The 21,070-nt window shown below is 42.5% G+C and overlaps 2 protein-coding genes across 9 annotated transcripts in view; both read right to left on the bottom strand.

Annotated features, from left to right (window-relative positions):
- PRMT5 (protein arginine methyltransferase 5) overlaps window positions 1–15,048 on the bottom strand; it is a 48,492-nt gene extending 33,444 nt beyond the window's left edge. For all 8 annotated transcript variants that reach the window (XR_012577784.1, XM_074531855.1, XM_074531860.1 and 5 more), the window contains exons 1-5: window positions 14,902–15,048; window positions 11,525–11,643; window positions 9,767–9,852; window positions 6,728–6,862; window positions 2,576–2,679 (exon numbers count right to left, since the gene is read on the bottom strand). Coding sequence is in view for 7 of the 8 variants with exons in the window: in XM_074531855.1 (XP_074387956.1) it covers window positions 2,576–2,679; window positions 6,728–6,862; window positions 9,767–9,852; window positions 11,525–11,643; window positions 14,902–15,008 (551 nt within the window). In the remaining variant the exon portion in view is untranslated. The remainder of the gene's footprint in view (window positions 1–2,575; window positions 2,680–6,727; window positions 6,863–9,766; window positions 9,853–11,524; window positions 11,644–14,901) is intronic.
- A 463-nt stretch (window positions 15,049–15,511) lies between these two features.
- Window positions 15,512–19,074, bottom strand: HAUS4 (HAUS augmin like complex subunit 4; the record flags this gene model as incomplete). Its single annotated transcript, XM_074531862.1, is given in 4 exon segments — window positions 15,512–15,725; window positions 16,326–16,394; window positions 16,493–16,617; window positions 18,960–19,074. Coding segments are annotated over 4 exon segments (417 nt in total). The 3' UTR covers window positions 15,512–15,523.
- Between the last annotated feature and the right edge of the window lie 1,996 nt (window positions 19,075–21,070).

Here is a 21,070-nt window from a genome sequence, read left to right as displayed (position 1 = left end):
AATTCACCCATAAATTCACCCAAAAATACCCAAAATTCACCCCAAATTCACCCCAAAAATACCCAAAATTCACCCCAAAATTCACCCCAAAATACCAAAAATTCACCCAAAAATTCACCCCAAAATTCACAACAAAATTCACCCCAAAATTCACCCAAAAATACCCAAAACTCACCCAAAATTCACCCAAAAATTCACCCCAAAAATCCCCAAAATTCCTTTTTTTTTTGCCCCAAAATTCCCATTTTTCCCCCAAATTTCCACTTTTTTCCCCCAAATTTCCTCCTTTTTTTCCCCCAAACCCCCAAATCCCTTTCCCAAATTCCCATTTTCCCCAAAATTTTTTATTTTTTCCCCAAAATTTCCCATTTTTTCCTCAAAATTTTTGATTTTTTCCCCAAAAATCCCCAAATTTTTACCTTTTTTTTCCCCAATAATTTCCCTTTTTTCCCCCAAACCCCCAAATCCCATTTTCCCAAAAAAAATTTATTTTTTCCCAAAATTTCCCCCCAAAAATCCCCAAAATTCCACTTTTTTTTGCCCCAAAATTCCCATTTTTCCCCCAAATTTCCCCTTTTTTCCCCAAACCCCCAAATTCCCATTTTCCCCAAAATTTTTTATTTTCCCCCCAAAAATCCCCAAATTTCCACTTTTATTCCCCACAAAATTCCCATTTTTCCCCCAAATTTCCCCTTTTTCCCCCCAAACCCCGAATTCCCATTTTCCCCAAAATTTTTTACTTTTTCCCCAAAATTTCCCCAAATTTCTCCCCAAAATTTCCCATTTTATCCCCAAAATTCCACTTTTTTTTGCCCCAAAATTCCCATTTTTCTCCCAAATTTCCACTTTTTTCCCCCAAATTTCCACTTTTTTTTTCCCCAAACCCCCAAATCCCTTTCCCAAATTCCCATTTCCCCCAAAATTTTTTATTTTTTCCCCAAAACTTTTTATTTTTCCCAAAAAATTTCCCCTTTTTTTCCCCTAAAAAATTCCCATTTTTCCCCCAAATTTCTCCTTTTTTCCCCCAAAATTTTTTATTTTTTCCCCAAAATTTCCCCTAATTTGTCCCCAAATTTTCCCCAAATTTTCCCTTTTTTTTCGCCCCAAAATTCCCATTTTTCCCCCAAATTTCCCCTTTTTCCCCCAAACCCCCGAATTCCCATTTCCCCAAAAATTTTTATTTTTTCCCCAAAATTTCCCCCAAAAAATCCCCAAAAATCCCCAAATATTCCCCAAAATTCCACTTTTTTTCGCCCCAAAATTCCCATTTTTCTCCCAAAATTCCACTTTTTTTCCCCCAAACCCCAGAATTCCCATTTTCCCCAAAAAACTTTATTTTTTCCCCAAAATTTCCCGGTTTTTTTCCCAAAAACCCCCAAATTTCCACCTTTTTTTCCCCAAAAAATTCCCATTTTTCCCCCAAATTTCCCCTTTTTTCCTCCAAACCCCCAAATTCCCATTTTCCCCAAAACTTTTTATTTTTTTCCCAAAATTTCCCCCCAAAAATCCCCAAATTTTCCCCAAAATTCCCATTTTTCCCTCAAATTTCCACTTTTTTTCCCCCAAATTTCTCCTTTTTTTTCCCCAAACCCCCAAATCCCTTTCCCAAATTCCCATTTTCCCCAAAATTTCCCATTTTTCCCCAAAATTTTTTATTTTTTCCCCAAAATTTCCCCTCATTTCTCCCCAAAAACCCCCAAATTTTCCCCAAAATTCCACTTTTTTTTCCTCACAAAATTCCCATTTTTCCCCCAAATTTCCCCTAATTTTTTCCCCAAATTTCCACTTTTTTTTGCCCCAAAATTCCCATTTTTCCCCCAAATTTCCCCTTTTTTCCCCCAAACCCCTGAATTCCCATTTTCCCTAAAATTTTTTATTTTTTCCCCAAAATTTCCCCTCATTTCTCCCCCAAAATCCCCAAAATTCCACTTTTTTTTTCCCCCAAATTTCCACTTTTTTTCCCCAAACTCCCGAATTCCCATTTTCCCCAAAATTTTTTATTTTTTCCCCAAAATTTCCCCTCATTTCTCCCCAAAAATCCCCAAATATTCCCCAAAATTCCACATATTTTTGCCCCAAAATTCCAATTTTTCCCCCAAATTTCCCCTTTATTTCCCCCAAACCCCCAAATTCCCATTTTCCCCAAATTTTTTTATTTTTTCCCCAAAATTTTCCCCCAAAAATCCCCAAAATTCCACTTTTTTTTCCCCACAAAATTCCCATTTTTCCCCCCAAATTTCCCCTTTTTTCCCCAAAAATTTTTTTATTTTTTCCCCAAAATTTCCCCTAATTTGTCCCCAAATTTTCCCCAAATTTTCCCTTTTTTTTGCCCCAAAATTCCCATTTTTCCCCAAATTTCCCCTTTTTTTCCTTCAAAAATTCCACTTTTTTTCCCCACAAAATTCCCATTTTTCCCCCAAATTTCCACTTTTTTCCCCCAAATTTCCCCTTTTTTTTCCCAAACCCCCAAATCCCTTTCCCAAATTCCCATTTTCCCCAAAATTTCCCATTTTTTCCCCAAAATTTCCCATTTTTTCCCCAAATTTTCCCGTTTTTTTTTTCCCCCTTCTCTCACCACTCCCACGTGTTCTCCTCGTCACTTCCGGTGGGCGGGGCCTCGTTGGCGATGACGTCATCGCGGCCGTCCTCGGGCGGCACCAGCGGGACCTGGACCCAGAACTGCCCAGCAAAACCGGTTCAAACCAGTTCAAACCAGTTTAAACCAGTAAAAACCAGTACAGACCAGTACAAACCAGTACAAACCAGTATGGACCAATATAAACCAGTAAAAGCAGGAAAAAAACCCCAAAAAAATCCCATTTTTTGCTCATTTTTTGCCCATTTTTCAGCATTTTAGAGCCCCAAATCCACTCCCAGCTCATCCCAATCCCAGTACAAACCAGTACAAACCAGTTCAAACCAGTACAAACCAGTACAAACCAGTACAAACCAGTACAAACCAGTAAAAGCAGAAAAAACCCGGAAAAAAATCCCATTTTTGGGTCATTTTTTGCCCATTTTTCGCCATTTTAAAGCCCCAAATCCACTCCCAGTTCATCCCAATCCCAGTATAAACCAGTACAAACCAGTACAAACCAGTACAAACCAGTAACCCCAAAATTCCCATTTTTAACCCTTTCTCCCCCATTTTTAACCCTTTCTTCCCCATTTTTTTACCCATTTTTCACCTAATTTTCACCATTTTTTCCCCGATTTTTCCCATTTATTCCCTTCCAATTCCTCCCAATCCATCCCAGTACAAACCAGTAACCCCAGTTCCCATTTTCCACCCTATTTCCCTTATTTTTTGCCCATATTTTCCCCATTTTTAACCCTATTTTCCCCATTTTTTCACCAATTTTCACCCAATTTTCACCATTTTTTCACCATTTTTCCCCATTTTTTCCTGTTTTTTTCCCATTTATTCTCTCCCAATTCCTCCCAGTATAACCCAGTACAAACCAGTAACCCATTTCCCATTTTTAACCCTTTACACCCATTTTTAACCCTATTTTCCCCATTTTTAACCCTATTTCCCCCATTTTTTCCCCATTTTTTTTCCCAAATTTTTCCCTAATTATTCCGTCCCAGTCCCTCCCAGTATAACCCAGTACAAACCAGTAACCCCAGTTCCCATTTCCCCCATTTTTAACCCTTTCTTTCCCATGTTTTCATCATAGTTAACCCATTCTTTGCCATATTTCAGTCATTTTTAACCCTATTTTCCCCATTTTTTCACTGATTTTTCCCCATTTTTTCACCGATTTTTCCCGTTTTTTCCCCATTTATTTCCTCCCAGTACAAACCAGTAACCCCAGTTCCCATTTCCCGCATTTTTAACCCTTTAAACCCCATTTCCCACCCTATTTTCCCCATTTTTAACCCTATTTTCCCCATTTTTTCACCAATTTTCACCCAATTTTCACCATTTTTTCACCGTTTTTCCCATTTTTCCCCATTTTCTCCCTCCCAGTCCCTCCCAATATAACCCAGTACAAACCAGTAACCCCAGTTCCCATTTCCCCCATTTTTAACCCTTTCTTTCCCATGTTTTCATCATAGTTAACCCATTCTTTGCCATATTTCAGTCATTTTTAACCCTATTTTCCCCATTTTTTCACCGATTTTCACCATTTTTTCACTGTTTTTCCCCATTTTCCCCCCTCCCAGTCCCTCCCAGTACAAACCAGTAACCCCAGTTCCCATTTCCCCCATTTCCCACCCTATTTTCCCCATTTTTTGCCCTATTTTCCCCATTTTTTCACCGATTTTCACCCAATTTTCACCATTTTTTCCCTATTTTCTCCCTCCCAGTCCCTCCCAGTATAACCCAGTATAACCCAGTATAAACCAGTAACCCCAAATCCCCATTTCCCCCATTTTTAACCCTTTCTTTCCCATATTTCTGCCATTTTTAACCCTATTTTCCCCATTTTTCGCTCTATTTTCCCCATTTTTTCCCCATTTTCTCCCCATTTTTCCCCATTTTTTCCCCCTTACCTGTGTGGCGTGGTGGCCGCTGTGCAGGTGGGCGCTGAGCCCCTCCCAGTACAAACCAGTACAAACCAGTAACCCCAAATCCCATTGTCCCCATTTTTAACCCTATTTTCCCCATTTTTTTAACCAATTTTCACCCAATTTTCACCATTTTTTAACCGATTTTTCCCATTTTTTCCCCATTTTCCCCCTCCCAGTCCCTCCCAGTACAAACCAGTATAACCCAGTTCCATTTCCCCCATTTTTAACCCTTTCTCCTCCATTTCCCACCTGATTTTCCCCATTTTTTCACCATTTTTCCCCTTATTTTCCCCATTTTTTGCCCTATTTTCCCCATTTTTTCACCAATTTTCACCCATTTTTCCCCATTTTTTCACCATTTCCCCCCATTTGTTCCCTCCCAGTATAACCCAGTACAAACCAGTAACCCCAGTTCCCATTTCTAACCCTTTAAATCTCATTTCCCACCTTATTTTCCCCATTTTCCCCCCATATTTTCCCCATTTTTTGCCCTATTTTCGCCATTTTTTCACCGATTTTCGCCGTTTTTTCACCGTTTTTCCCCATTTTTTCCCCATTTTCTCCCCTCCCAGTCCCTCCCAGTATAAACCAGTACACCCAGTTACCTGTGTGGCGTGGTGGCCGCTGTGCAGGTGGGCGCTGAGCCCCTCCCAGTACAAACCAGTAACCCCAGTTCCCATTTCCCCCATTTTCCCCATTTTTAACCCTATTTTCCCCATTTTTTCACCGTTTTTCCCCATTTTTTCCCCATTTTTTCCCTATTTATTCCCTCCCAGTATAAACCAGTAACCCCAGTTCCCATTTCCCCCATTTTTAACCCTTTCTCCCCCATTTCCCACCCCATTTTCCCCATTTTTAACCCTATTTTCCCCATATTTTCCCCATTTTTTCACCGATTTTTCACCCAATTTTCCCCATTTTTTCCCCATTTATTCCCTCCCAGTCCCTCCCAGTATAACCCAGTATAACCCAGTATAACCCAGTATAAACCAGTAACCCCAAATCCCCATTTCCCCTATTTTTAACCCATTCTTTGCCATATTTCAGTCATTTTTTGCCCTATTTTCCCCATTTTTTCACCGATTTTCACCCAATTTTCACCATTTTTCCCCATTTTTTTCTGTTTTTTTCCCCATTTATTCCCTCCCAGTCCCTCCCAGTATAACCCAGTACAAACCAGTAACCCCAGTTCCCATTTCCCCCATTTCCCACCCTATTTTCCCCATTTTTTGCCCTATTTTCCCCATTTTTTCACCGATTTTCACCCAATTTTCACCATTTTTTCCCTATTTTCTCCCTCCCAGTCCCTCCCAGTATAACCCAGTATAACCCAGTATAACCCAGTATAACCCAGTATAACCCAGTATAAACCAGTAACCCCAAATCCCCATTTCCCCTATTTTTAACCCTTTCTTTCCCATATTTCAGTCATTTTTTGCCCTATTTTCCCCATTTTTTCACCGATTTTCACCGTTTTTTCACCATTTTTTCCCATTTTTTCCCCATTTTTCCCCCCTTACCTGTGTGGCGTGGTGGCCGCTGTGCAGGTGGGCGCTGAGCCCCTCCCAGTACAAACCAGTACAAACCAGTAACCCCAAATCCCATTGTCCCCATTTTCCCCCTATTTTCCCCATTTTTCCACCAATTTTCACCCAATTTTCACCATTTTTTCCCCATTTATTCCCTCCCAGTCCCTCCCAATTCCTCCCAGTATAACCCAGTACAAACCAGTAACCCCAGTTCCCATTTCCCCCATTTCCCACCCATTTTTCCCCATTTTTTCCCCATTTTTTGCCCTATTTTCCCCATTTTTTCACCAATTTTCACCCAATTTTCACCATTTTTCCCCATTTATTCCCTCCCAGTCCCTCCCAGTACAAACCAGTAACCCCAGTTCCCATTTCCCCCATTTCCCACCCTATTTTCCCCATATTTTCCCCATTTTTTTCACCAATTTTCCCCATTTTTTCCCCATTTTTTCAGCATTTACCCCCATTTATTCCCTCCCAGTCCCTCCCAGTACAAACCAGTAATCCCAGTTCCCATTTCCCCCATTTCCCACCTTATTTTCCCCATTTTTAAGCCTTTCTCGCCCATTTTTTGCCCTATTTTCGCCATTTTTTCACCGATTTTCGCCGTTTTTTCACCGTTTTTTCCCGTTTTTTCCCCATTTTCTCCCTCCCAGTCCCTCCCAGTACAAACCAGTTACCTGTGTGGCGTGGTGGCCGCTGTGCAGGTGGGCGCTGAGCCCCCGCGCCAGGTTGGGGTTGTGGCGGCCCCGCAGCGGCACCAGGTGAGCGGCCAGGCCCAGGTAGGCACCAAAATCCAGCTCCTGCTGCAGGGCCTGCACCCAAAAACACCAAAATTTAACCCAAAAATCAGAATTTATAAAATTGAGAACATTTGTAATAAATCCCAAAAAAATCCCGCTGAAAATCGAGCGAAAATTGGGAAATTTCGGCGAAATTTGGTGAAAATTTGGGTCAAAAATTCAAATTTTGGAGGAGAAAGTTTCCACAAAAAACGCCCAAATTCAACCCAAAATTTAGGATTTATAAAGGGCAGAAGGTTTGGGATAAATAGCAAAAAAAACCCGGCGAAAATCGGGCGAAAATTGGGAAATTTCGGCGAAATTTGGTGAAAATTCGGCTCAAAAATCTGAATATTGGAGGGGAAAGTTTCCAGAAAAAACGCCCAAATTCAACCCAAAAATCAGAATTTATAAAATTGAGAACATTTGTAATAAATCCCAAAAAAATCCCGCCGAAAATCGGGCGAAAATTGGGAAATTTCGGCGAAATTTGGTCAAAACTCGGGTCAAAAATTCAAATATTGGAGGGGAAAGTTTTCAGAAAAAACGTCAAAATTCAACCCAAAAATCAGAATTTATAAAATTAAGAACATTTGTAATAAATCCCAAAAAAATCCCGCCGAAAATCGAGCAAAAATTGGGAAATTTTGGTGAAAATTCGGGTCAAAAATCCGAATATTGGAGGGGAAAGTTTGCTGAATTGTCTCAAAATTGACCCAAAAATGCAGAATTCTCAAAGTTACCAAAATTCCCACAAAAAATTAAAAAATATCAAAAAAATTTCCCACAAAATTCTCCTATATTTTCCCAAAAAATTACCAAAAAATCAAAAAAAATCGAAAAAAATTACCCAAAATTTCCCAGAAAATCCCCAAAAAATTGCCAAAAAATCCCCAAAAATTACCCAAAAATTCCCCAATATTCTCCCAAAAAATCACCCAAAAATAAAACAAGAAAATCCTAAAAAAACCCTAAAAAATTCCTAAAAAATTACCCAAAATTTCCCAGAAAATCCCCAAAAATCCTAAAAAATTCCCAAAAATTCCCCAATATTCTCCCAAAAAATCACCCAAAAATAAAACAAAAAATGCTAAAAAAATCCTAAAAAATTCCCAAAAAATCCCCAAAATTTCCCAGAAAATCCCCAAAAATTCCCCAATATTCTCCAAAAAAATCACCCAAAAAAAAAACCAAAAAAAATCCTAAAAAAATCCTAAAAAATTCCCAAAAAATTACCCAAAATTTCCCAGAAATTCCCCCAAAAATTGCCAAAAAATCCCCAAAATTTCCCAGAAAATCCCCAAAAATTCCCCAATATTCTCCCAAAAAACCATCCAAAAATAAAAAAAAAATGCTAAAAAAATCCTAAAAAAATCCCCCAAAATTCCCTAAATTCTCCCAAAAAATTACCCAAAAATTCCCCAATATTCTCCAAAAAAAATCACCCAAAAATCAAAAGAAATCTTAAAAAATTCCTAAAAAAATCCCAAAAATTTACCCAAAAAATCCCAAAAAATTCCCTAAATTCTCCCAAAAAAATCCCAAAAAATGACCCAAAAAGTCCCTAATATTCTCCCAAAAAATCATCCAAAAATCAAAATAAATCATAAAAAATTCCTAAAAAATTCCAAAAAAATTCCCTAAAATTCCCTATATTCTCCCAAAAAAATCCCAAAAAATGACCCAAAAAGTCCCCAATATTCTCCCAAAAAATCACTCCAAAATCAAAATAAATAATTAAAAAACAAAAAAAAATTTCCCAAAAAATTCCTAAAAAATTCCCAAAAAATTCTCCCAGAAAAATCACCCAAAAATCCAAAAAAAATTTTTAAAAAATCGCAAAAAATACCAAAAAAATAAAAAAATCACCCAAAAATCCCCCAATATTCTCCCAAAAAATCACCCAAAAATCAAAAAAAAATTAAAAAAAAATCCCAAAAAATACCAAAAAAAATTCCAAAAAAAATCACCCAAAAATCCCCCAATATTCTCCAAAAAAATCACCCAAAAATCCAAATAAATCATAAAAAAATTTCCTAAAAATTTCCCAAAAAATTCTCGGATAAAAATCACCCAAAAATCCTAAAAAATAAAAAAATACCACAAAAATCTAAAAAAATTACCAAAAAACCCCCCAATATTCTCCCAAAAAATCACCCAAAAATCCAAATAAATCATAAAAAAATTCCTTAAAAATTCCCAAAAATTTCCCAAAAAAATCACCCAAAAATCCTAAAAATTGAAAATAAATACCAAAAAAATCCAAAAAAATTACCAAAAAATCCCCCAATATTCTCCCAAAAAAATCACCCAAAAATCAAAAAAAAATTAAAAATAAAAATCCCAAAAAATACCAAAAGAATTACAAAAAAATCCCCCAATATTCTCCCCAAAAATCACCCAAAAATCCAAAAAAAATTTTAAAAAAATCCCAAAAAATACCAAAAAAATCCAAAAAAATTACCCAAAAATCCCCCAATATTCTCCCAAAAAATCACCCAAAAATCAAAATAAATCCTAAAAAAATTCCTAAAAAATTCCCAAAAAATTCCCTAAAATCCCTTATATTCTCCCAAAAACAATTCCAAAAAATTACCCAAAAAGTCCCTAATATTCTGCCAAAAAAAACACCCAAAAATCAAAATAAATGATAAAAAATTCCTAAAAAATTCCCAAAAATTCCCAAAAAATTACCCAAAATTTCCCAGAAAATCCCAAAAAAAATACCCCAAAATTCCCCAAAATTCTCCCCAAAAATCCCAAAAAAACCCTTGAAAAACCCCAAAAAAATCCTAAAAAATACCCCAAAAATACCCAAAAAATTCCCTAAATTCTCCCAAAAAAATCCCCAAAAATTCCCCCAAAAAAAACCCAAAAAAATTTCATAAATTTTCCAGAAAATCCCCTGAAACCTCCCCAAATTGTCCCAAATTTCACCTTTTGGGAATTTTTCCGGACGTGCTCCAGCGGCGAATCCGGGCGGATCCAGGGCGACAACTTCCCCACAATGAGGGTGTTCCAGTCTGCACCAAAAATCCCAAAATTCACCCCAAAAATCCCAAATTAAACCCCAAAATTCACCCCAAAAATCCCAAATTAAACCCCAAAATTCACCCCAAAAATCCCAAATTCAACCCCAAAATTGACCCCAAAAATCCCAAATTGCACTTCAAAATTCACCCCAAATATCCCAAAATTGAACCCAAAATTCAACCCAAAAATCTCAAATTTCACCCCAAATTTCACCCCAAAATTTGCCCCAAAATTCACCCTAAGAATCCCAAATTTCAGCCCAAAATTCACCCCAAATACCCAAATTCAACCCCAAAACTCACCCCAAAAATCCCAAATTTCACCCCAAATTTCACCGCAAAATTCACCCCAAAAATCCCAAATTTCACCCCAAAATTCAACCCAAAAATCCCAAAAATTCACCCCGGAATTCATCCTAAAATCCCCCAAAATTGGCCCAAAAAATCCCAAATTTCACCCCAAAACTCACCCCAAAATTTCCAAATTTCACCTCAAAATTCACCCTAAAAATCCCCAAATTCACCCCGAAATTCACCCTAAAAAATGCCAAATTTCACCCCAAAAATCATCCCAAAAGTCCCAAATTTCACCGCAAAATTTACCCCAAAAATCCCAAAAATTCACCCCGGAATTCATCCTAAAATCCCCCAAAATTCACCCCAAAAAATCCCAAATATCACCCTAAAAATCCCAAATCTCACCCCAAAACTCACCCCAAAATTCCCAAATTTCACCCCGAAAATCCCAAATTTCACCCCAACATTCACCCCAAAAATCCCAAATTTCACCTCAAAATTAACCCCAAAATTCATCCTAAAATCCCCCAAAATTGGCCCAAAAAATCCCAAATTTCACCCCAAATTCACCCTAAAAATCCAACATTTCACCCCAAAATTCACCCCAAAAATCCCAAAATACACCCCAAAAATAGCCCAAATTTCACCCCAAAATTCGCCCCAAAATTCACCTCAAAAATCCCAAATTTCACCTCAAAATTCATCACAAAAATCCTAAAATTCACCCCAAATTTCACCCCAAAAATCACCCCAAAATTCATCCCAAAATTCATCCCAAAATTCCCAAATTTCACCCCAAAATTCCCAAATTTCACTCCAAATTTCACCTCAAAATTCACCCCAAAAATCCCAAATTTCACCCCAAAATGGTCCCAAACCCCTCCCAGTACAAACCAGTATAAACCAGTCCAAACCAGTAACAAACCAGTACCAAAATCCAACTTTAACCTCGTTTTTTTCCCCATTTTTCCCCGTTTTTCCCCCATTTTAAAGCCCCAAGCTCCCTCCCAGTACAAACCAGTACAAACCAGTAACCCCAGTTCCCATTTCCCCCATTTTTAACCCTTTCTCCCCCATTTCCCTCCTATTTTCTCCATTTTTTCACCAATTTTTCACCCAATTTTCACCAGTTTTCCCTATTTATTCCCTCCAAGTCCCTCCCAGTATAACCCAGTACAAACCAGTAACCCCAAATCCCACTTTTAACCCTTTAAACCCCATTTTTAACCCTTTACACCCCATTTCCCACCCGATTTTCCCCATTTTTTCACCGATTTTCCCCATTTTTTCACCGATTTTCGCCGTTTTTTCGCCCCACGCCCCCTCCCAGTCCCTCCCAGTCCAAACCAGTATCCCCAGTGCCCACCTCGGCCGGCCAGCACCAGATCGGAGCGGGTCTGGGGGCCGGGCCGGGCCCGCGCCGGCTCCCGGCTGAACTCGCGCCGGTGCCGCGGGTGGAACAGCGGTAGGCACAGGAAATCGAACCTGGATACAATCGATTGCACTGGGAGTTACTGGGAGGGGATTTGGGGTTACTGGTTTATACTGGGATGGACTAAGAGGGACTGGGATGGGAGTGGGGGTTACTGGTTTATACTGGGATGGACTGGGAGGGACTGGGTGCAACAGCGGCAGGCACAGGAAATCGAACCTGGATACAATGGATCGTACTGGTTTGTACTGGGATGGGGCTGGGATGGACTGGGATGAACTGGTTTATACTGGGATGGACTGGGATGGACTGGGAGTTACTGGTTTATACTGGGAGGGACTGGGAGGGACTGGGTGGAACAGCGGCAGGCACAGGAAATCAAACCTGGATAGAATCGATTGTACTGGGATATACTGGGAGGGACTGAGAGGGACTGGGAGTTACTGGGATCAAACTGGGAGTTACTGGTTTATACTGGGATGGGACTGGGATGGACTGGGATGGACTGGGAGTTATTGGTTTATACTGGGATGGACTGGGTGGAACAGCGGCAGGCACAGGAAATCGAACCTGGATAGAATCGATTGTACTGGGAGGGACTGGGATCAAACTGGGAGTTACTGGTTTATACTGGGAGGGACTGGGATGAGACTGGGTTTGTACTGGGAGGGACTGGGAGTTACTGGTTTATACTGGGAGGGACTGGGAGGGACTGGGAGGAACAGCGGCAGGCACAGGAAATCGAACCTGGATACAATCGATTGCACTGGGAGTTACTGGGAGGGGATTTGGGGTTACTGGTTTATACTGGGATGGACTGGGAGAGACTGGGAATTACTGGTTTATTCTGGGATGGGGTTTGGGGTTACTGGGATGGACTGGGATGGACTGGGAGGAACAGCGGCAGGCACAGGAAATCGAACCTGGATACAATCGATTGGACTGGGATGGACTGGTTTGGACTGGGAGGGACTGGGATGGGACTGGGAGGGAATTTGGGGTTACTGGTTCATACTGGGAGGGAGTGGGATGGATTGGGAGGGACTGGGAGTTACTGGTTTATACTGGGATGGACTGGGAGGGACTGGGAGGAACAGCGGCAGGCACAGGAAATCGAACCTGGATACAATCGATTGGACTGGGAGTTACTGGGAGGGACTGGGATGGGATTTGGGGTTACTGGTTTATACTGGGATGGACTGGGAGTTACTGGTTTATACTGGGATGGACTGGGAGAGACTGGGAGTTACTGGTTTATACTGGGATGGGGTTTGGGGTTACTGGGATGGACTGGGAGGGACTGGGAGGAACAGCGGCAGGCACAGGAAATCGAACCTGGATACAATCGATTGTACTGGGATGGACTGGTTTGGACTGGGAGGGACTGGGAGGGACTGGGAGAGAATTTGGGGTTACTGGTTTATACTGGGAGGGACTGGGAGGGACTGGGAGTTACTGGTTTATACTGGGAGGGACTGGGTGGAACAGCGGCAGGCACAGGAAATCGAACCTGGATAGAATCGATTGTACTGGTTTGTACTGGGAGGGACAGGGATGGGACTGGGATGGGGCTGGGAGGGGATTTGGGGTTACTGGTTTATACTGGGATGGACTGGGATGGGACTGGGATGGGCTGGGATGGACTGGGAGTTACTGGTTTATACTGGGAGGGACTGGGTGGAACAGCGGCAGGCACAGGAAATGGAACTTGGGTAGAATCGATTGTACTGGGTTATACTGGGAGGGACTGGGAGGGACTGGGAGTTACTGGTTTATACTGGGATGGGACTGTGATGGGGCTGGGATGGACTGGGAACAAACTGGGAGTTACTGGTTTATACTGGGAGGGACTGGGATGGACTGGGATGGGAGTGGGAGTTACTGGTTTATACTGGGACGGGGTTTGGGGTTACTGGGATGAACTGGGAGGGACTGGGATGGACTGGGATGGGACTGGTTTGTACTGGGAGGGAATTTGGGGTTACTGGTTTGTACTGGGATGGACTGGGAGGGACTGGGATGAACTGGGATCAAACTGGGATGAACTGGGAAGGCATTCTGAGGGGGTTGTGGATTCCTGAGGTGATTTTGGGGATCCCTGAGGGAATTTTGGGGATCCCTGAGGGGATTTAAGGGAATTTTGAGGGAATTTTGGGGATCCCTGAGCAAATCTGGGGCAAATTTGGGGAATTTTGTGGATCCCTGAGAGGGATTTAAGGGAATTTTGAGGGAATTTGGGGTTCCTGAGGGGATTTGAGGGAATTTTGGGGATCTCTGAGGGGATTTTGGGGATCCCTGAGGGGATTTAATGGAATTTTAAGGGAATTTTGGGGATCCCTGAGGGAATTCAGTGAATCCTTGTGGGAAATTTGGGGTCCCTGAGGGGATTTGGGGCAATTTTGAGGGAATTTTGGGGGTTCCTGAGGTATTTTGGGGATCCCTGAGGGGATCTGAGGGTTCCTGAGCTGATTTTGAGGCTCCCTGAGGGAATTTGGGGCAAATTTGGGGAATTTCGGCGATCCCTGAGGAGATTTTGGGGTTCCTGAGGAGATTTGGGGATCCCTGAGGGAATTCGGGGATTCCTGAGGGGATTTTGAAATTTCTGAGCGCATTTTGTGGATCCCTGAGGGGATTTCTGTCTCTCTGAAGGGGATTCGGGGATCCCTGAGGGAATTTGGAGATTCCTGAGGGGATTTTGGAATTTCTGAGCGCATTTTGTGGATCCCTGAGGGGATTTCTGTCTCTCTGAAGGGGATTCGGGGATCCCTGAAGGAATTCGGGGATTCCTGAGGAGATTTTGGAATTTCTGAGCGCATTTTGTGGATCCCTGAGGGTATTTGTGTCCCTCTGAAGGGGATTCGGGGATCCCTGAGGGAATTCGGGGATTCCTGAGGGGATTTTGGAATTTCTGAGCGCATTTTGTGGATCCCTGAGGGGATTTCTGTCTCTCTGAAGGGGATTCGGGGGTCCCTGAAGGAATTTCGGGGATTCCTGAGGGGATTTTGGAATTTCTGAGCACATTTTGTGGATCCCTGAGGGGATTTCTGTCTCTCTAAAGGGGATTAGGGGATCCCTGAGGGAATTCGGGGATTCCTGAGGAGATTTTGGAATTTCTGAGCGCATTTTGTGGATCCCTGAGGGGATCTGTGTCTCTCTGAAGGGGATTCGGGGATCCCTGAGGGAATTCGAGGATGCCGCGGGACTTTGGGGCCCTCCCGGGAACACGAGGGGACATTTCGGGGTCGGTTTTTGGGGATTTCCGAATGGGATTTTTGGGGTTTTTTTGGGTTTTTGGGGGTCCCCGGTCTCACCCCTGCCTGGCCACGGCCCCCAGCGCTCCCGCCACCTCCGGCACGCAGTTCAGGTCCCGGCCTGAGGAGACGCGAGCGGTGCCCGCCGCTCCCGGCCCCGCCGCCATCGCTGCGCCTCTGCTCCCGCCCCCTCCGTGAGGCGGCGGCCAATCAGCGCCGAGCCCGCCTCCCCCGCAGCCAATGGGGTGACGAAGCGGTGCTGTCGATCAAAACGCATCGCTATGCCCGCCCACGAGGCCCTCCCGAGAGCCAATGGGAGAGGGCGGAAAAGGGTCAATCACGGCGGAGGCGGGAAAACGAGAGCCAATGGGAGCGCGGGGCTGGCTGCCAATCAAGGCAGTGGCGGGAGGGTTAACCCCGCCCTCCAGGAGCGTGAGCGAATAGGAACGCCCTGCTGGTTGTCAATCAACGCAGAGGGCGTTGTGCACACCCACAAGAGGCTCTGAGCCAATCAGAGCGCTTTGCGAGCCGTCAATCACGACCGACTTAGGGGCAGGGGCCGTGCCCTCCTTGCCAATCACACCCAGCGAGCCAATAGGCGAGCGGCACGAGCTGTCAATCATTCCCCCCCACAACACACACCCATGAAAGGACAGAGGCAGAGGGCGGTGCCAGCGGTGTTTTAATGAGATGCAGTGACGTCAGGGGGCGGGGAGCGGAGCTGGCGCAGGGCCCAGCGCTTCTGGGCCAATTCCTGCCGGATCTGCCCCAATTCCAGCGCCAGGTCCCGGAACTCCGGGCCCAGCTGCCGGTGCGTCGCAAGCTCCGCCCCCAAGATGGCGGCCTCGGCCTCGGCGGCGCTTCGGGCCTCGGAGAGCTCCGCCCTAAAAAGGAAAAAGAGGCGGGGCTATGCTAATGAGGGCGCATTTACTAAGGGAGCGATTATGCTAATGAGGTCTGCACAATGAGGGTGGGGTTATGCTAATAAGGGTAGAATTATGGTAATGAGGAATTGGTTATGCTAATGAGGGGCGGGGTTATGGTAATACAGGTTAGGGTTATGCTAATGAGACAAGAGCTATGGTAACGAGGGGTGGGGTTATGGTAATACAAATTAGGGTTATGTTAATGAGACAAAAGCTATGCTAATGAGGGGTGGGGTTATGGTAATACAGGTAAGGGTTATGCCAATGAGACAAGAGCTATGGTAATGAGGGGTGGGGTTATGGTAATAGAGATTTGGATTATGCTAATGAGACAAGAGCTATGGTAATGAGGGGTGGGGTTATGGTAATACAGGTTAGGGTTATGCTAATAAGACAAGAGCTATGGTAATGAGGGGTGGGTTTATGCTAATGAGGCCAGGGTTAATTAGCAGTGATTGGATCATGGCAAGGATAATGGTAATTAGGGGTGCAGGGTAAAGAGGAGTGGGACTGTGGTGATGGGTGTGGCCATGCTAATGAGGGGGCGTGTCCTCGTACCTGATTCGCCGGTGGGCCTCAATGGTGGGGGCGGGGTAAGTGTCCAGCAGCACCTTCAGCTCCTCCAGCCTGATGAATATTCATGAGAGGGGGAGGGGTTAAATTACTGAGATGGACTAGGATTGGACCCATGCAAATGAGATGCAAATGAGGCCCCGCCCCCTGACCTGCTCTTGAGCAGCACGGCCTCGCCCTTGGCCAGCAGGTACCGGCCCCGCCCCCCGTCCAGCCGGGCCTGCAGCGCCCCCTGCAGGCGGAGCTGGCACAGGCGGGACACGCAGCGGAGCAGCGCCTGGAACACCAGTATAAACCAGTATAAACCAGTACAAACCAGTATAAACCAGTATGGACCAGTACAAACCAGTATGGACCAGTAAAAGCAGAAAAAACCCCGAAAAAATCCCATTTTTGGGTCATTTTTTACCCATTTTTCACCATTTTAAAGCCCCAAATCCACTCCCAGTTCATCCCAATCCCAGTATAAACCAGTATAAACCAGTATAGGCAGAAAAATATCCCAAAAAAATCCCTTTTTTTGCCCATTTTTCACCATTTTTTCCCCATTTTTTGCCATTTTAAAGCCCCAAATCCACTCCCAGTTCATCCCAATCCCAGTATAAACCAGTACAAACCAGTATGGAGAAAAATATCCAAAAAAAAACCAAAAAAATCCCATTTTTTCCCCATGTTTTGCCCATTTTTCACCATTTTAGAGCTCCAAATCCACTCCCAGTTCATCCCAATCCCAGTATAAACCAGTACAAACCAGTACAAACCAGTATAAACCAGTATGGACCGGTATGGAGAAAAATATCCCCAAAAAACCCCAAAAAAATCCCATTTTTTGCCCATTTTTTTGCCCATTTTTCACCATTTTAAAGCCCCAAATCCACTCCCAGTTCATCCCAATCCCAGTACAAACCAGTACAAACCAGTACAAACCAGTACAAACCAGTATAAACCAGTATGGAGAAAAATATCCCAAAACAACCCAAAAATCCCATTTTTTGCCCATTTTTCACCATTTTAAAGCCCCAAATCCTCTCCCAGTTCATCCCAATCCCAGTATAAACCAGTACAAACCAGTACAAACCAGTATGGACCAGTATGGACCAGTAAAAGCAGAAAAAACCCCGAAAAAATCCCAATTTTTTCCAATTTTTTTCCCATTTTTTGCCATTTTAAAACCCCAAATCCACTCCCAGTTCATCCAATCCCAGTACAAACCAGTACAAACCAGTATGGACCAGTATAAACCAGCATAAACCAGTATGGAGAAAAATATCCCAAAAAACTCAAAAAAATCCCATTTTTGGGTCATTTTTTCCCCATTTTTTGCCATTTTAAAGCCCCAAATCCGCTCCCAGTTCATCCCAATCCCAGTATAAACCAGTACAAACCAGTATGGACCAGTATGGACCAGTATAGACCAGTAAAAGCAGAAAAAACCCCGAAAAAATCCCATTTTTTGCCCATTTTTCACCATTTTTTCCCATTTTTTGCCATTTTAAAGCCCCAAATCCACTCCCAGTTCATCCCAATCCCAGTACAAACCAGTATAAACCAGTACAAACCAGTATGGACCGGTACAAGCAGAAAAAACCCCGAAAAAATCCCATTTTTGGGTCATTTTTTACCCATTTTTTCACCATTTTAAAGCTCCAAATCCACTCCAGTTCATCCCAATCCCAGTACAAACCAGTACAAACCAGTACAAACCACTATGAAGAAAAATATCCCAAAAAAAACCCAAAAAAAATCCCATTTTTTTGACCTTTTTTTCCCCAATTTTCACCCAATTTTCACCGTTTTTCCCCGTTTTTTCCCCATTTTCCCCCTCCCAGTCCAAACCAGTCCAAACCAGTATAAACCAGTACAAACCAGTAACCCCAAATCCCCATTTTTCCCCCATTTTTAACCCTTTTTTCCCCATTTTTCGCCCTATTTTCCCCATTTTTTTCCCCGATTTTCACCCAATTTTCACCATTTTTCCCCGTTTTTTCCCCATTTTCCCCTCCCAGCCCAAACCAGTCCAAACCAGTATAAACCAGTCCAAACCAGTACAAACCAGTAACCCCAAATCCCCATTCCCCCCATTTTTAACCCTTTTTTCCCCATTTTTAACCCTATTTTCCCCATTTTTTCACCGATTTTCACCCAATTTTCACCGTTTCTCCCCGTTTTTTTCCCCATTTTCCCCCTCCCAGTCCAAACCAGTCCAAACCAGTACAAACCAGTCCAAACCAGTAACCCCAAATCCCCATTTTCCCCCATTTTTAACCCTTTCTCCCCCATTTCCCACCCTATTTTCCCCATTTTTTCACCAATTTTCCCCATTTTTTCACCGTTTTTCCCCGTTTTTTCCCATTTTCCCCCCTCCCAGTCCAAACCAGTATAAACCAGTCTAACCAGTACAAACCAGTACAAACCAGTAACCGCAAATCCCCATTTCCCCATTTTTAACCCTTTTTTCTCCATTTTCCCCCATATTTTCCCCATTTTTCCCATATTTTCCCCATTTTTTCACCGATTTTCACCCAATTTTCACCATTTTTCCCCGTTTTTTCCCCATTTTCCCCCCTCCAGTCCAAACCAGTCCAAACCAGTATAAACCAGTACAAACCAGTTCAATACCTGCGGATATTGCACCTCCATTTTCTGAAGCTCCGCCCTCAGCCGCCGCTCCCGCAGCCGCTCCGCCGAAGCCCCGCCCCCAAATCCCCCAAAATTTGGGAAATTTTGGGCGGAATTTCGGAATTTTCGGAATTTTCAAAATTTTCAAAATTTTCCAGGAATTTTGAGGGGTTTTGGGTGAAATTTTGGGGGTTTTGGGCGAAATTTTGGGGTTTTTTGAGGATTTTTGGGTTTTTTTGAGGATTTTTTTCGGGATTTTTTTGGGAATTTTTGGGGGGAATTTTGGGAATTTTGGGGTTTCCCAAAAGGAATTCCTGGAGAAATTCCCGTTTTTCCTTCAGGCGCCGTTGGAGCTCCGGAGAAGGCGGGGGAGGAGATGGAAGGGCTGGAAAATGGGGAAAAAATGGGAAATTTAGGGAAAAAATGGGAAAATTTGGGAAAAAAAATGGGAATTTTGGGGAAAAAAAAGGAAAAATTTGTGGGAATTTTGGGGAAAAAAAAGGAAAAATTTGGGGGAATTTTGGGGAGAATTGAGGAAGGAAATTTGGGGGAAATTTGAGAAATTTTGGGCATAATTTTTGGGAAACTTTGAGGAAATTTTGGGGAATTTTGGGGAATTTTGGATGAAATTCGAGGGAATTTTGGGGAAAATTGAGGAAGGAAATTTGGGATTATTTAAGGGAATTTTGGGGGACTTTGGATGAGATTTGGGGAGGAAAAGGAAAAATTTGGGGATTTTTGGGAAGATTGAGGAAAGAAATTTGAGAGAAATTTGAGATATTTTGGGCACAATTTTGGGGAAAAATTGAGAAAAATTCAGGAAATTTGGGGGAATTTTGGGGGAAATTTGAGAAATTTTGGGCACAATTTTGGGGAACAATTGGGAAAATTTGGGGAAAATTTTAAAGGAATTTGGAGGGAAATTTGGAGAAAATTTGAGAAATTTTGGGCACAATTTTGGGGAAAAATTGCAAAATTTGAGGAACGTTTTGGGGGATTTTGGATGAAATTTGGGGAGGAAAAGGAAAAATTTGGGAAAAATTTGGGGGAATTTGGGGAAAAATTGAGGAGGGATTTGAGAAATTTTGGGGAAAATTTGAGGGATTTTTGGGAAAATTGAGGAAAAAAATTTGAGGGAAATCCGAGATATTTTGAGCACAATTTTGGGGAAAAATTGAGGAAATTTGGGGGAAAATTGGGAAATTTTGGGCACAATTTTGGGGGAAAATTGGGAAATTGGGGGAAAATTTTGGTGGAATTTTGGGGGAAATTTGAGAAATTTTGGGCACAATTTTGGGGAAAAATTGAGAAAAATTGAGGAAATTCAGGGGAAAATTTTGGGGAAATTTTGGGGGAATTTTGGGGGAAATTTGGGAAATTTTGGACACAATTTTGGGGAAAATTGGGAAAATTTGGAGAAAATTTTGAGGGAATTTGGAAGGAAATTTGAGGGAAATATGAGAAAATTTGGGGAAAATTTTGGGAAAGAAATTGGGAAAATTTGAGGAAAGTTTTGGGGGATTTTGGATGAAATTTGGGGGAGGAAAAGGAAAAATTTGGGGGAATTTTGGGGGATTTGGGGAGAGTTTTGGGGTGAATTTGGGGATATTTTGGGGCTATTTTGGGGTGGATTTTTAGGATATTTTGGGATGAATTTTGGGGTTAATTTGGGTGAATTTTGGGGTGGATTTTTGGGGTGAATTTTGGGGATTTTGGGGTAGATTTTAAGGATATTTAGGGGTGAATTTGGGGGTTTTGGGTGCATTTTTGGGGTGAATTTGGGTGGATTTTTGGGTGTATTTGGGGATAAATTTTAGAGTTTTTGGGGTGAATTTGGGGTTTTTGGGGTGGATTTTGGAGTGAATTTTGGGGTGATTTTGGGTGGATTTTTGAGGTAAATTTGGGGTTTTTGGGTGAATTTGGGTGAATTTTGGGGTGAATTTGAGAGAATTTTGGGGTGAATTTTTAGGGTATTTTGGGGTGGATTTTGAGGTGAATTTTGGAGATTTTGTGTGGATTTTTGGGGATATTTTGGGGTGAATTTGGGTGAATTTTGGGGTGAATTTTGGGTATTTTGGGGTGAATTTGGGTGAATTTTGGGGTGAATTTTG

This window comes from Zonotrichia albicollis, chromosome 40 (genome assembly GCF_047830755.1).
Source record: "Zonotrichia albicollis isolate bZonAlb1 chromosome 40, bZonAlb1.hap1, whole genome shotgun sequence".
In the NCBI taxonomy this organism is placed as follows: Eukaryota; Metazoa; Chordata; class Aves; order Passeriformes; family Passerellidae; genus Zonotrichia; species Zonotrichia albicollis.
Note: the sequence above shows the minus strand (reverse complement) of the source record. Positions and strands in the feature narration are given on the sequence as shown.